Source organism: Diceros bicornis, chromosome 5 (assembly GCF_020826845.1).
Source record: "Diceros bicornis minor isolate mBicDic1 chromosome 5, mDicBic1.mat.cur, whole genome shotgun sequence".
In the NCBI taxonomy this organism is placed as follows: Eukaryota; Metazoa; Chordata; class Mammalia; order Perissodactyla; family Rhinocerotidae; genus Diceros; species Diceros bicornis.
In genome coordinates this window covers 86,533,787-86,548,073 of record NC_080744.1, presented here as the reverse complement: position 1 = coordinate 86,548,073, position 14,287 = coordinate 86,533,787, and the positions used below count along the sequence as shown (strand labels likewise).

The window sequence follows — 14,287 nt, the reverse complement described above, 5'->3', positions numbered from 1 at the left end:
TTCACAGTAGTAAATTTTAACTTTAAAATTTTCTTCTTTGCTACAGAAAAAGAATTGTTTTGATTCAAATCATAGAGGATTATTGAAAAAGATATTTTTTTGTAATGTGTCTTCAGTAGAAATACTTGTAAAAGCTTTAATTGCCACTTTTTCTGGTAGCTGGGATCACTTTTGGTAATTAGAAAATAAATACCCACATAAATTCAATTTTATAGGTACATCAGTATTAAAATTTTTTTATTCTGTAATAAAAACTGGTATAGACTTTTAGTAATAGTGCTATTTTTCTTTTTAATTGGGAAGGGATTGCAAGCTTTCTTTAAAATTTATTAAAACTTTTTACATATCCATGTGTCTCAAAATTGTCATTGCTTTATATATTAGGGAAGTTCACCTATTTCTAATTCTCTGCAAACATACAAAGTCCATTGAAGATTTAGGGTAAGAATCTATCCTTGTCGCACATTATGAAAGTCAGTGCTTCCATCCTTTTATACAGTCTTGAATATTCATCTTATTCAATAACTATGGAGGGCAAATGAGAATAACACACAAACGCACACACACACACATATCACATCTGGGAACTACCACTGCCTTCCCTCCCTCTCTCTACTTGGACCCTGCCTCCTTTACTCACCTGTGCATAAATATAGCAGGTGTGGTCCAGGCAAACCCAGAGTTTTCAGTGTTAAAGCACATAAATGGCTTAGCACCTCAGCCCCCCTTTTTGGTGTTTGCTTCTGTATTTAAATGTGTTTGAGATTTTCAACATCACCAGAACATTGGCTGTTAAGAGGTGGAAAACATGCAATTTATAGCAGATGGGTACAGCCTTTCCTGGCAGTGCTGCTGAAATGGGATCAATCAACAGCACTTCATGCTCCATTTGTCCAAAAGAAATCCACCTGGGGAAACCCTGTGGAACTGGGCCTATTAGGAAAACACCTTAACATGTTTCTTAAATAAAAACTCGCCAGTTGGCATTAATCTGGAGGAAAATGGTTTCTCCATTAACCCTCTCCTTGCATTTCTCTTGTCTTTTCTCCTTTTTTCTGAACCATGACCCTTTCTTCTCTTTCCTGGTGAAAGACACAGCACAGAGAAGCCGTACAAAGCCCTCATCCGTAACGCCTAAACTTTGAAACTTTTTTCCTGCCTATTTCTTGATCTCGTCTTTCTGCAGACCTTATTCGGCGAAGATCCGACTCTTCTTTTTTCCTTTGGCATTCCCTCCCTGCCTCCTTCTCTTTGATTTTCTTTACCTCTTCCTATCCTTAATCTCAGAGTGCGTTAGGTTGGGAGTCAGTATTATGAGCCAAGGGGCACCTGCTACCTTCACTGCTCAGTAAACCCAGGCCCAGACAGAGTGCGGTTTCGGGGACGAGGAAATAAAAATCAGGTGCTTTGGGGGTTCCAAAGTGGCCGTGAGTTAATCACTTTTCTTTCTCATTTCCTGCAACTTTTCCAGGTGTAAAGTGGATATCGCGGCGCTCCCTCTGAAGCAAGCCAACTGCTTGGAGCTGCCGCTGGAGAGCTGCCTGGGGGCTCTGCTGATGTTGATCACACTCACTCCCTGTGCGGGGGTCTCCGTCTCCGATCTGTGTGTGTGCCCCTTGGCAGACCCCAGCGAAAGAAAGCAGATTGAGCAGCGATACGTGAGTGCTTTGCCTATTACGCTGCTCCCACCTCCCCTCGCCACCACTTTTAAGTTAAAACAAAGTCTATGATTGAAACACTGCATAAAAAGAGATCTTTGTTCAAAGTTTAATGGTATATCTCATAAAACAAGACATCAGACCTAGAGGTTAATGCATTAGTGAGAAGGTGAAGGTAGATTATAGTTTGCCTTGCTATATTAAAAGCCAAAGAAGGTATTTTGAATTTTTAGCTTTTAGGAACTCTGGGGAAAATTGAAATCCTCAAGGAGGCGAGCTACTGTTGAGATGTCTGCATATGTAAATAGGAATTTTAACATATGTTCACAAAAATAGCATTTTTTTTTTTTACCAACCATTAATATTTGCAATGTTATACTTTTCCAGAACCTCTTAGGATCAAGTGAGAAAATGCTTGTGTCTTACAAAGCAAAGCCTAACTCTAGGCAGACACAGAGACTGTTGTTCTGTCCACCCTGGATAATAACACCAGTTTGTGATTTTTGCCTAAGTAGTCACAGTGTGCTTAAAAGTCCACTCAGCATTTTTAAATCAGATGGCTTTGTCCTCTTCATTTATTTTTTTGTACTTTGGCTTTACAGGTGTCTTTATTTGAATTCTGTTTTTATCCCATCTTGTTTGTAAATCAATACATTTATTTTATTGCCACACACGAAAGGCATGTTTTAGGAAAGTGGCATGAAAATGAGGCAAAGATGAACCCCTATTTAATGAGAATGTTATTCTCAGCATAAACTTTAGTGCCTCCAAAATCCTTCACTGTGCAGGTGTATCGATTAATTGAATAATTCTGTATCTTTGGGAGTAGGAAACTTAGCCACACATTTATTGTCAACACAGATTTTGCATGCGAGGTTGGCACATTCTAAAGAAGTTTCAACAAATTCCACCATTCATATTCTCTGTGATGACTTTAGTTAGCAAATGAAAATGTGACGGTGAAAAATTAAGCTTTTTCCCAAACTTTCCCATGGATAAATTGCAAAATTTACCAAAGTCATGAGGAATGTCATGTATTTATAAGGTGACATTAGATAAGATCGTAATGATTACTTTGAATAATGCCTCAGGATTTGAGGAGTACTAATTGAAGAGAGGTTTGAAGAGGCTAACAAAATGGAAATATCAAGTGTTTTTTTCAGCTAGTGACCTGGCTAGCGTGTGAGAGGGAAGGAAGGCTGTGTTACAAGACACAAGTTCCAGCCCCCTTGATTTGTTTTTTAGGTTGTAATAATAGATAATCTTCAAAGGCATTCCCACCTCTACGTTGTAGAAGTGTTTTATTTCAAATGTTTTCATCTTAGCTTAAATACTAGTTTTTTTTTTTTTATGTTGAAAATACAGAGCTGAAACAATTTTCAAAAATTCTTAGCAATGGTGCATATTAGGTTAGGCAAACCTTAACTGTTATTAAGCTTTTGTTTTTCTCTCCTGAAATGCCTAAATAATAAGGATTTTACTATCCTTCCATAAATCTCTAGGGTCGGCTTATCATAGATTTTTAGTGATCTAATGATGGCGGAAATACCATATCCAAAGGTTTGAAAGCAACATCTTTTTCACCAGAAGCGTTCTGGAGGCATGCGAAGAGAGTTTATCTGCTTATCTCTTTCATGCACAATTTCTGAAGGATGCAGTGTGTATAGATATCTAAATATTGCTATACATGCATAAGAATTATCAGTGGATATATTCAAGCTTTGGCTGATGCAAACTAAAAATTAAAGTAAATATAAATACCAGGTGATACTAGATGCTCAATCTCTAATTTAATGAGCTGGCTAAAACATGGACCAGAAAATTCACTCTATTTCCATCCCTCCTCTCTTTCTAGTGGTAATAAGTATCTATGAAGGGTCCAAGTTTAGTCCTCTGGTATCCATAAAGTTTGCACTAACTAGGTCGGAATTATGTTGCCTTTTGGGTGGTTTAAAAGTCTCATTAAAGAGAAAGAAGGGGAAAGAGAATGAATGTAGTTCCATACACATTTTCCCAGTGGGATATCTGTGCTATCACCAGGGGGCGATGTTAAAAGTAGATTGCATGTGCTTTGTAATTTGTTTATTTTGAAGCTGTAGTTAATTAATTCTCAGTCACTTCTAATCTGGTTGCTGTAAATGCCTAACTGTCCTGTTGACTGATATAATGCCTTTTGGAACTTTTCTAAGCATTACATGAGAAAAGTGAGGATAAATCTAGAATGTATTTCCTGTAGGGCTTGATGGTATTAAATAGTATATTAGAACACTATTTTCATTTGTGATCTACTTTTCTTCCCCTCCAGTGCTTACAGAACTCCCTGAAAGATATGAAGGACATCGGCATTTTACAAGTGAAAGTTTTAAAGGCAGTCGATCTCTTAGCAGCCGATTTCTCAGGTATAAAACATTTTCATTTTTAAATCATTTTTGCTTTTATATATTTCCTGCTTTGAAATGATCTTTTGGCAAAGCAAAATGTTTTCATAAGTAGAAGCGTGTATGCAGCGATCGTGGTCTTTCCAATAGAGTAACAGAAGAAAAAAAGATGCAGACAAGCAGTTTTTTCATTTAATGAACATTTTTCACAAAATTGTTTTCAAATAATTTTACTATGATTAGATAATGTACTAGACGATTGGCTTTCAAAGATATTGGTGGTTAATTAGTGTCACAACTTCTTTACTTTTAAATTAATTTGTTGATAAAGCTTTTCTACAGTACCTCAAAGGACAGATTCGACTCCTTGCCTTCGCTCACTCTCAGTGCTCTGTGCTGACAGTGTTTCATTCTTCATAGTATAGACCACGTGATTCCTAAATCTGAGCGTGAGAGCCGACCTGGCTGGCACTTCTCTGTAACAGTAACCGAAGTCTTGGCCATGGACCACTTTGCAGTTGACGCTGTCTTATACAAAATTCTCTTGGTGCTTCACTAACTTGAACAAAGCATGTCTGCTTTGTCCTGAATTATGCTCGACTGTGACGAGAGGAATCCAGACATTCCAATGTCTGATCGGACGGCGAATCTCCACTTACTGCCAAATTACTCCCTTTTACTGACTAACAATATAGACACTTGCATGACGTGCTATTTACCAAGTAAATTGATGGATACAAAGAATATTATACAGCATAGTTCTGTCTGTTGACACAGTATGGCATGTCAGTTTTTTAATCTCATACTTTTAGAATGTGGTCTTCTCTTTCTTCCACATAGAAACAAGTACACTATATTTGTGTAACTTCTGAACTTCTAAACTTTGGAAAAGAGAATTTTGATTTTAAGCACTTTATATTACAAAAATGATAGAAAAATATAAACTTAGTTTAAAAAAGAGGAGTTCTCCTCACCCTCCCTCAAAAAATGAACAGATAGAGATCACTACACTGTAAGCCCCTGAAATAAGGTGATCTCTGTCTTAAGGAAAAGGCCAGTGAAAAGATCCAAAAATGTTTTTTTGGCCAATATGAATATATAAATTCATCTCAGGGTTGTGAGGAAGATCAGCCCTGAGCTAACATCCACACCAATCCTCCTCTTTTTGCTGAGGAAGACTGGCCCTGGGCTAACATCTGTGCCCACCTTCCTCCACTTTATGTGGGATGGACACAGCATGGCCTGACAAGTGGGGCGTCGAAGCGTGCCCGGGATCCGAACCCGGGCTGCCAGCAGCAGAGTGCACACACTTAACCACTATGCCACAGGGCCGGCCCCTCTTAATGATTACTTCTAATGATTACTTCTAATATTCATTAATTTAGTTGTAAATGTTTATAGTCTCATATTGATTTAGAAATTTTCCTTTTAAAACTTATAGTTTATGAAAATACTTAATTCAAACATTTAATGTATGCCTTTGACATGAGTAATTTTGTTGTCACTCAAGTGCATTTAGAGTTATCTACCAGTTTTCCAGAGCAAATATTTTTACTTCCATCTAAGTGTTTAGATTCAGCACTTTTTGAATCTATGATTGCTGATGTTTCAGGAGATGTTGTCTCAAGCCCCAAGAACCCATTTATGGCTTCGAGCAGTATTTTCGAAAATTCTTTCTGTAGTTGTATATTTTGTGATCTCCAGGCACTAATTGCAATGCATTAAAAGTTTCTTTAAAGGCTTATTTACGACTGCATCCATTTGTGGAAACACTTTTTTAAAACCTAGTTTTTTTACCCATTCTATCAGGTGACTTTCATAAAGCCCCCAAACTAGTTTTTATGGAGGTTGTTTCAGGCCAATGTATCTTCTCCAAAGAGTGATTTGACTGTTAAAGTAAAGTGAATAGGAGAGGAACCTGAAAAATGGGAGTCTTGGTAAAGACCACAATATAAGCAAAACCCTCTTTTCAGAAGAGTGATTTTGGGGGAAAATGTTGGTGTCATTTTCTTTATATTCAAGATATTCAGTAGATAGTTTTGGCATGGGTGAAGGTGAGTACCAAAGGATTCTGGTAACGAAAAGCAGTGGTTAGAAATCAAATAATGCTGTGTGCTTTGACTAAATGCCCTGGTGTTTTACTATCTCTGTATTATTTATGAGAAAATTATCACTCTTCTGAATTGAAGCAAAGATCCTTGTCATTAGCTAAACATGTCTTTAGACCGTATTGATATTTATTTTTAGAATCAAATTTCACAGTCTATGTTCTTTATAGGTTGGCAGGCTCCTATGTGAATCCTCCAGTCTGTTCCCAACAGGAATATTGCTTTAGGGCAACAAAGCGGACCTAATCCAGAGAATAGTAACTTTTCTAAGTGAAAAAAGAAATGGATTCAGATGGCGGTGAGGTAGCAGCAGGGGTGTAGTTAATACCTCCAAGAGGTTTGTGATCATATCCTATGGGGGAATCACACATTATTGTTGTTGTTACCAGTTCACTTGATACAGTAAACAGCGCCAACGTCACTTGATCGTGGATCGCAAGAGCTACCCGTAATTGCCAGTACCAGGACATTTAAGAAATAAGTAACTATTTATACCCCATGCCCAGCATTTTCCAGTCAGCCTTGCTGTATAAATGAGTGTTCCAGTGCAGTTGCTCAAGGAACAGAATATTCACTCCTGCAAATAAAAAAGAAATACATTTACTCTGAATAACCAGGGGCATTCTCAAAGAACGGTGGACTTTTTAGACAGAGTGCGAAAGGGAACTTTCCAACCTTCCTACTTTTCTTTCATTATAGATTTTTCGTTTTTGTTTTGTGGTAATTGATTGTTTCTTAAAAACAATACCAAATAACCATAATAACTGATGCTTCAAGTTTGTTTCACCTAGGATTCAGGGAACCTGGTAAGGCGAAGTCCATGAGGGCAGGTCTTGGCAGTGGTCCAAGTGGAGGTCACGGTTACAGTTTGCAGTATGCAGGGGCCTCATGTCCTAGAGGAGGAATGGATGCACTTGGTGAGCCCTGTTGTCAGTGGTTTGCCTATTTTAAAGTTATCTATATCTTTGCAAGTAACAATTAGAAAAAGAAAATCAGTCAACTGTGCTCCTGTGGTCAGCGTAGAAAGGATATTCCTCATTAGTGGTTCTTGAAATTATGATTATATAGTCATAAGATATTAAACTTTGGAAAAATTAAATCCTCATTACTTTCCTAGTATTTTAGGACATTGGAATAATATATGTATGTATTATATACATAATATATATATATACTATATATATACACATATACTATGGTGAATTTCTTTTCCATTAAAAATTTTAAAATATGTATTTTATATAAAGAAAAATTAATGTATCCTTTCAAATATGTTAAAAGATATTAATAACCTAAATCTACATATATTGCCAATAGGAAGATATTTGCAGAAGATAAAGGCTCCAATGCTCTAATGTAAAAAAAGATATTTATTGTTTTTTCAATTAATTCATTATTTTATAAATATGCTTTTTATTGTGTGAATGAATCTATTCAGTATTAATAAATTTATATATAGCTTGGCATTTTTTATGTCTGACATTTGTATATAAGTGAGAAGACTTTTTGTTTTAAAGAATCCGAAGTAATCTGTCTTCTCATGTAGCCCATCCCTCTAAAAGTGGTGAAAGATATTTTAATGTTCTCTACAGCCAATATTAGATGTAGATAGCCTTAAGCAGTTATTCTAATAGAAGAGCCTGTCAGATATTTTTATTAAAGAGTTCGTCTCATAAACACCTTATGCCCAACGTAAGCTAAAATTTTTAAGTAATAGGTTATCCAGTCTGATGTCGTTACTTCTGTGGTAAACCAGGCCATAGCCTTGATTCACGAAACAGATGATAAATCGTGCTTGGAGACTCAAGGTGAGCAAAGCTGTTTGTAATGTTGAATGAGACCAACATACTTCACTTAACTGCAGCTAGTCCTCAAACTCAGCTGTTTTGAGAACAAAGTGACCTGCGTTCTAATGATTAAGAGAGAGAGAGAAACGTTTTGTTCAGGACGAAGCTGAGAAATGGGCAGTGCAACAGGCTCTCTCTCCACAGTAGAAGCTCAGAGAGAAGGGTGCTGCATCTTCTGCTGTGCCCAGGGGCACGTCAGATTCATGAAGTGACAGTGCTGGAAAAGAAAAAACAAAAACAGCGGAGTTTTATTTCATAGACTATGAAAAGATAATAAAGTAGACAATAGATAAATAGAAAATTGTTCGAGAACTGAAATATTTTCTGGTCCAAATTGTATTTCAGCAGAAATGACAACACTTACCTTACCCGTTGAGAGATCAACCAGTGAAGACTAGGAAACTGTTTACTGCAGTTCAGCGCATGTACGGAGAATTGTTCTGGGTAGCCTTATTATAACTGATGGAATATTGTGAGGAGGCTGCTGGAATTGTAACATGTCGGAGTGACTTCGGCATATCATTGCTGAAACCATTATGGTCACCGTTTGCCTAACGCACCTGCCAGAATCCAACACCTGGGCAATGACTCTTCTCTTATATTCTTAGAATCAAAATGTGGGTTTCGTACATCTTCCTCCCTGTTCAGTAAGCTTTCTCTTTATTAATTTTGTTCTTTAAAATAATTCTTATATATTGACACCCTTTCCCCTGAGGAATCTTCCAGTGGCAAGACTGGTTATTCTGTAGTCTCCTTCTGCTTTATTCCTCCATCCTCTTACCACTACCAAGATGCTCCTACCCATTAAGAATTCTGGCATAAAATAGAGGAGATAGAAACTTAGGAGAGTTTTCTTTACTTCACCACGCCAACAGTAGCAAGAGCAAGCAAAACAGTGTTGCAAGCCGTCCTCTGTGTGGGATGATAGTAAGTAATATAACAACATAATGTAGTATACGTTTCAATATCCCTTCTTTTTGCAGCATGATCCTGTTTAATTTTTCATGTTCCTATCATTGTAGTAATCTGTATGTCATGATGAGAAGCTGGGGGATTATCAGGAGGCAATGAAGCAACAAAACTAGAAATACCATCTTTACTCACAACTTGGAGTTACTTTTTCTTGAGGGATTTTTCTTTCGTCCTTGTAACTTTTTGGCACTTTTTTGCCATACAAATCCCACTCATCAAATGCAAAAAGTTTCCCAATGTATCTAGATCTTGACTTCTTGGCAGTAAGGTTGTCACTGGGACCCTTTGTCTGTTTCCAATGTTAACAAGACAACTACCAAGTTAATATAATCTTAAAATATCTTTCAGAGGAATGGAAAAGACAATGTTTTCAAACAAGAAAAAAATGTGGGTTATTGTGAAGTAGGCTTGTTTGATAAATAAGCATGTTAGGAAGCAAAACAGTGCCTGATCCAGGAGAACAAAGATACGTTTAATTCTCTAACTCCCTGCTTCTCTCCAGGGAGCCCAGTATAGCTTCCCAACTGCTTTTTAAGTTTGTTTTGACTTAAAGTCAACTTGGTGGTAGATCTAGTGATCTTCCAGAAATAATCGCTGAGCACCTACTGTAGATCAGACACACCCCTAGGAAGCTTATGATCACTTCATTCTTCCTGCTCTGCTGCAGAATGCCAGTAGAGGGCGGTGTGTACCATTGAAGTGGATGAGGACCTTGTTCAAAATCAGTTGGCATTTGCAGTTTGCTGGTTCCTTGGCAGTGCCATTAGGAGGAGCTCTTGGTCTGTTCCACACACATAGTTGATTCCCATGACTGTAATGAAGGTCTCCATTCTTTCATTAAGCACAAGAACCCATTGCAAGTGACTGTAACTCATGCCTTAAGTAAATCAATGTTCAGTTCAAAGATTTATTCACTGAAGATGAAAATTAGACGTTATTTTTTTGCTCTTTGTTTTTATGCTAGTTGCCTCTCATTTTAATCCCTATATATTATGGTACAGAAGATGTATAGAAACAGAGACCCATGTGTAAATCTTGGTTCTACCACATACTGGCCTTGGGTCCACTCTATAAGCCTCCATTTCCTCATGGGTATTTTGAGGGTTAAATTAAAACCTAAATGAACACGCCTGACACATATTACATGTTCAATAAATGCTATTTCCATTCTTTATTAAATTTATTTTATTAGAGAATAGTTGATATGGGGAATTTCACAGGTTATTGTCTTGATATTTTGTTCTTAATTTCCCTGATTTTAGATAAAGTTGGAAATACCAGCATTGCTAATCACTTTTAGCTTTTCAACCACTTTTAGAAATCTATAATTACTATACTGTATGTTTTTTTCTTTTTGTTTCTGTTTCTATTGCCTGATAAAAGTGAAGAAAAAAATATGCTTTATGGTAGGAAAATTCTCACACTTAAACCAGTTTAGTGCTTGCATTCTCATTCTGATAATCTGGATAGTAGTTTTATCAATGTAAAATACTTTTGTGGGCTCATCAATTTTTTTGTTATACATAAAAGTACTATTCTGAGAAACTGTTGACCAAAATCTGACATTTTGATCTCATGTTACAGAGTAGAAATATTTCAGCCATATGCTGTAATACTGACTTTTGAGGAGCTGCTGTAAATTATAACACTGACCCTGAGTTTTTTGTTTTTGTTTGTTTGAAACATAAAACTACTTGTATCAGAAGAGAAATAGTCCTATAGTTATTGTTCCCTGGAAATTTTAAATCACGTGTCCATTTTCTGGTTTGTTTTCATTGTCTGTTTTTTCTGAAACTGTATCCATAGCAATACCTTTCCTCTTAAAGATGCCCTATTTTCAAAGGATGACTGTAATTGCCATTTCTAGAAAGCTGAGCAGTCATGATTGAATGCTTTTAATTTTCATGAGAACCTGATGGATAGCTGAGCCCAAATCAAGACCAACTTTTTAAAAACACATCAAAAACTATATAAATCTGTCTTTGGCAGGCCATCTGCTTTAACAGTCTGCCAAAGAACATGGTCTCTAGTCAATGTAAAATTTGGGAGTATATAGAAGATTTAGCAGTTTGTAACTTACTGGCACCTTGAGAGTGAATGAATTCAGTCCATTTGTGTTGTTCTATGAATTAACAAAGGAATCACTTCAATCTTACTGGTCGACTTCTTAGTAATAAGTTAATTTGTTCAGCATACGTACCTCCTCTGTGTGAGAGCCTGTGGTAGGCCCTGGTGACGTGGGGAATGGAATTGGTCCCTGCCCTCACATGAAGTGACTAAACCAGTAGCATCTTGCTAAGGTCAAGAACAGAGTGCCAAGGCTCATTAAAGGGACACCTGACTGGTTTTCCTGCAGAAAGTGGTGTTTTAGCTGAGATGTCAGGGATGACAGCAGACATGAAGGAAAAGCATTTTAAAATGAGGGAACAGCATGTTCCAAAGCTTGCAGGGCTTTTCCAAGGTCTGGAAGGGAGCAAGTGAGAATAGAGAACAGAGCAAGGGGGCCCTGAGGGGAGAGGAAGCCAGTGTCTTAGGTGGGACTGGATTATATAGGAACAGAGGGGCCAGGCGAAGAAATTAGGGGACTATTTAAGTAGGGGAGTGATATGACTGATATGAACTTATAAAAATTTATGCTGGTGGCTGTGAGGAGCAGGGGTGTTGAGGGGGCAAGAGTGAGAAAGGGGAGATGTGAGGCAAATTCAGTGGATGATGGTGTTTATGGAACTTGAGTGGTGACTGGGGAATGAAGTTTGAAGAAGGAAAAATTATTATGTCACTAGTTCTTGGTCTATGTGCTAGAATATTAGAACATCAGAAATTTAGTTACATAACAGATTAGCAAACTTAAGTCCTTCTCTTCCTTTGCTGGCCTCTCAGGCCTAATGTAGACCTGTCTGCTCATTGCTCTGGACGTCTGCCACAGCCAAATGAGCAGGGCCCCACCTGTGTGGCCATAGAGGCCATTGTTTGGATTAGAGAAGCTTGCAACCTGATCGGGAAGGCAGGACATACTTGAAAATTTAGGCCCAGGGTGAATAGAGATCAATGTCGCTTCTTCTTTTAAAATCTATCTCAGCTCCTAGCTCAGTGCTTTCCACATTGTAGGGAATCATAAAGTATTTGTTGAACAAAGGAACATCATACAGTGAGGCATTATAATACCCAAACTAATGACCACAGGAGTCAGGGGCAGGGGGTGGGGGCTCCCTGGAGCCTAAGGTTGTAGAGAAAGTTCCATGAAGATGATGCATCTTGAACTAGGCCTTGGAGGTTAGTTGGCCTTTGTATTTTTGGAAAGAAGGTGTTTGGGGGAGCAGGGAGAGCCATTCCACATGCAGAGTAGGAAGCATGACTGATCCCCATACCTCTGTGTGCTGGTTAGAGTTGGGGGATAGACATGCCAGCCTTGATAAAGGGTTTGAGAATAGAGGATAGATCAGGATGGATTGTGTGGGATAAGTTGTCAGAGAACACAGATTTTCAGAATGAGCATTAGAGTTGGCTCCAGTATATGATAGTAAGGTTTATAAGCAAATGGTTGGAAATAAGGCATGAAGGGAGAGTTTCTGGAAGTCTAGTCTGGCATGGCCCTGTTGGTCCCTCACCTTCCCAGCCTGTCTGAGCTGTCAGGCTCCACACTTACCTTCAGTAATTATCTTCTAGAAATCCTTCTTCTAATCCTGCCCCTTGTATTGACAGTCTCTGGTGGCTCCTAGCTGCTGGATGAGTAAAAAGAAATGAAATCAAATGATGAAAAGTACTGGTCATGGCCTTTAAGGCTTCAAGCCAGTCTCTGCATTTATCCACCCATATCTTATATTTCCTGGTTGCCACTATTTAGCTGTGTATATCTCTGTGTGTGTGTCTGTTTTTCTGTCTGTCTGTCTATCTTGTTAATAAATTTAAGGCTCTGATCTGTCCCTGTCTCCTCAAGGAGGACCTACCCATTTCTGCTAGCCAAATCGACCCCTTCTTAAACCTTGTTTAAGATTCACCTCCACTATGAAATCTTTCTGGACTTTAACCAACCAAATTAAATTTGTGTGAACTTTAGTTTCCTCATCTGCAAATGGCACAAGCATTCCTCACCTCAGAGAGTTGATGTGAGGATTAAATGAGAACCTGCATAAAGCATGGTTTCTTGCCCAGAGTCAGAAGACCATGGCTCCCTCCAGCCAACATCCATCACTGGGAGCTAGGAATTTCCCTGCTGCCCTGTCTCACTGGGCCATGGCACTCTTGACGGGGGGTGGTAGGGGGCATGCATACGTATGTGCCTGCATTGGGCCCCTTAAATTAAGTTTGTTGGTGCTGTTGAGTTGATTCTGATTCCTAGCGACCCTGGGTACAGCAGAACAGAACCCTACCCGGTATTTTTGCATCATCCTCTCAGCTTCCAGTGCTGTATCAAACAATGCTCCTCTGCTATTCATGGGGTTTTCATGGCTAGTTTTGTCAGAAGTGGGTGGCCAGGTCCTTCTTCCTAGTCTGTCTTAGTCTGGAAGCTCTGCTGAAACCTGTCCACCATGGGTGACCCTGCTGGTATTTGAAATATCAGTGGCATAGCTTTCAGCATCACAGCAACACACAGCCACCACAGTATGACAACTGACAGAAAGGTGGTGTGGTTCCCTGACTGAGAAACAAGCCCAGGCCGTGGCGGTGAGAGCGCCAAATCAGAATCTTAACCATTAGACCACCAGGGCTGGCTCTTAAATGAAATACAGGGCTAAATGTGGAACAGAATTGTACAAGTGTGGAATGTAAGAGAAGTAAGGAAAATATACAGCTGAAGATCAGAAATGAGAGCAATGCAGCTGCTGGCAGGGAGTGTGAGGAAAGTTTTCGTTGAAAAGGTGACATTTGCTGAAAAGTAGAGATTATTATGAGAGTTCCTTGAAGGTAATGACTTGGTGGTCTGTGTACATCAGGGTCTGGTTCAGTGCCAGGAGCAGGGTTGGTACTTAATAAATATTTGTCAGATGAATGTGATGTGACCTCTAAAATACATTTATTACTTGTCATTCAACTTCTGTAACTGATATGAAGGTAAAATTATTTAAATGAGAAACCTCTACTTGGCACTCAAGGTATATAAATGAATTTTAAAGTGGTGTTGAAAAATAGCAAAGACTATCGAGTGCAAGGTGCTGTAACACCACCATGAAACTAATCGCCAGTGGTGGAACTGTGTCAAGGTGACATGGCATCTGGATGTAGAAGAGGTCATCTAGATGTTTTACCTGTAAAAATAGGGGAGCAAAAAGAAACAGTGCTGACCCGAGCATATATATGTCAGTTGGCCTGGTGCTGTTTGCTCG

The 14,287-nt window shown here is 38.5% G+C and overlaps 1 protein-coding gene across 5 annotated transcripts in view; it reads left to right on the top strand.

The window, feature by feature from the left end:
* MCTP2 (multiple C2 and transmembrane domain containing 2) overlaps positions 1 to 14,287 on the top strand; it is a 240,164-nt gene that overhangs the window by 119,754 nt on the left and 106,123 nt on the right. For all 5 annotated transcript variants that reach the window (XM_058542374.1, XM_058542370.1, XM_058542373.1 and 2 more), the window contains 2 exons: positions 1,472 to 1,658; positions 3,964 to 4,057. In XM_058542374.1, coding sequence (XP_058398357.1) covers positions 1,472 to 1,658; positions 3,964 to 4,057 — 281 coding nt within the window. The remainder of the gene's footprint in view (positions 1 to 1,471; positions 1,659 to 3,963; positions 4,058 to 14,287) is intronic.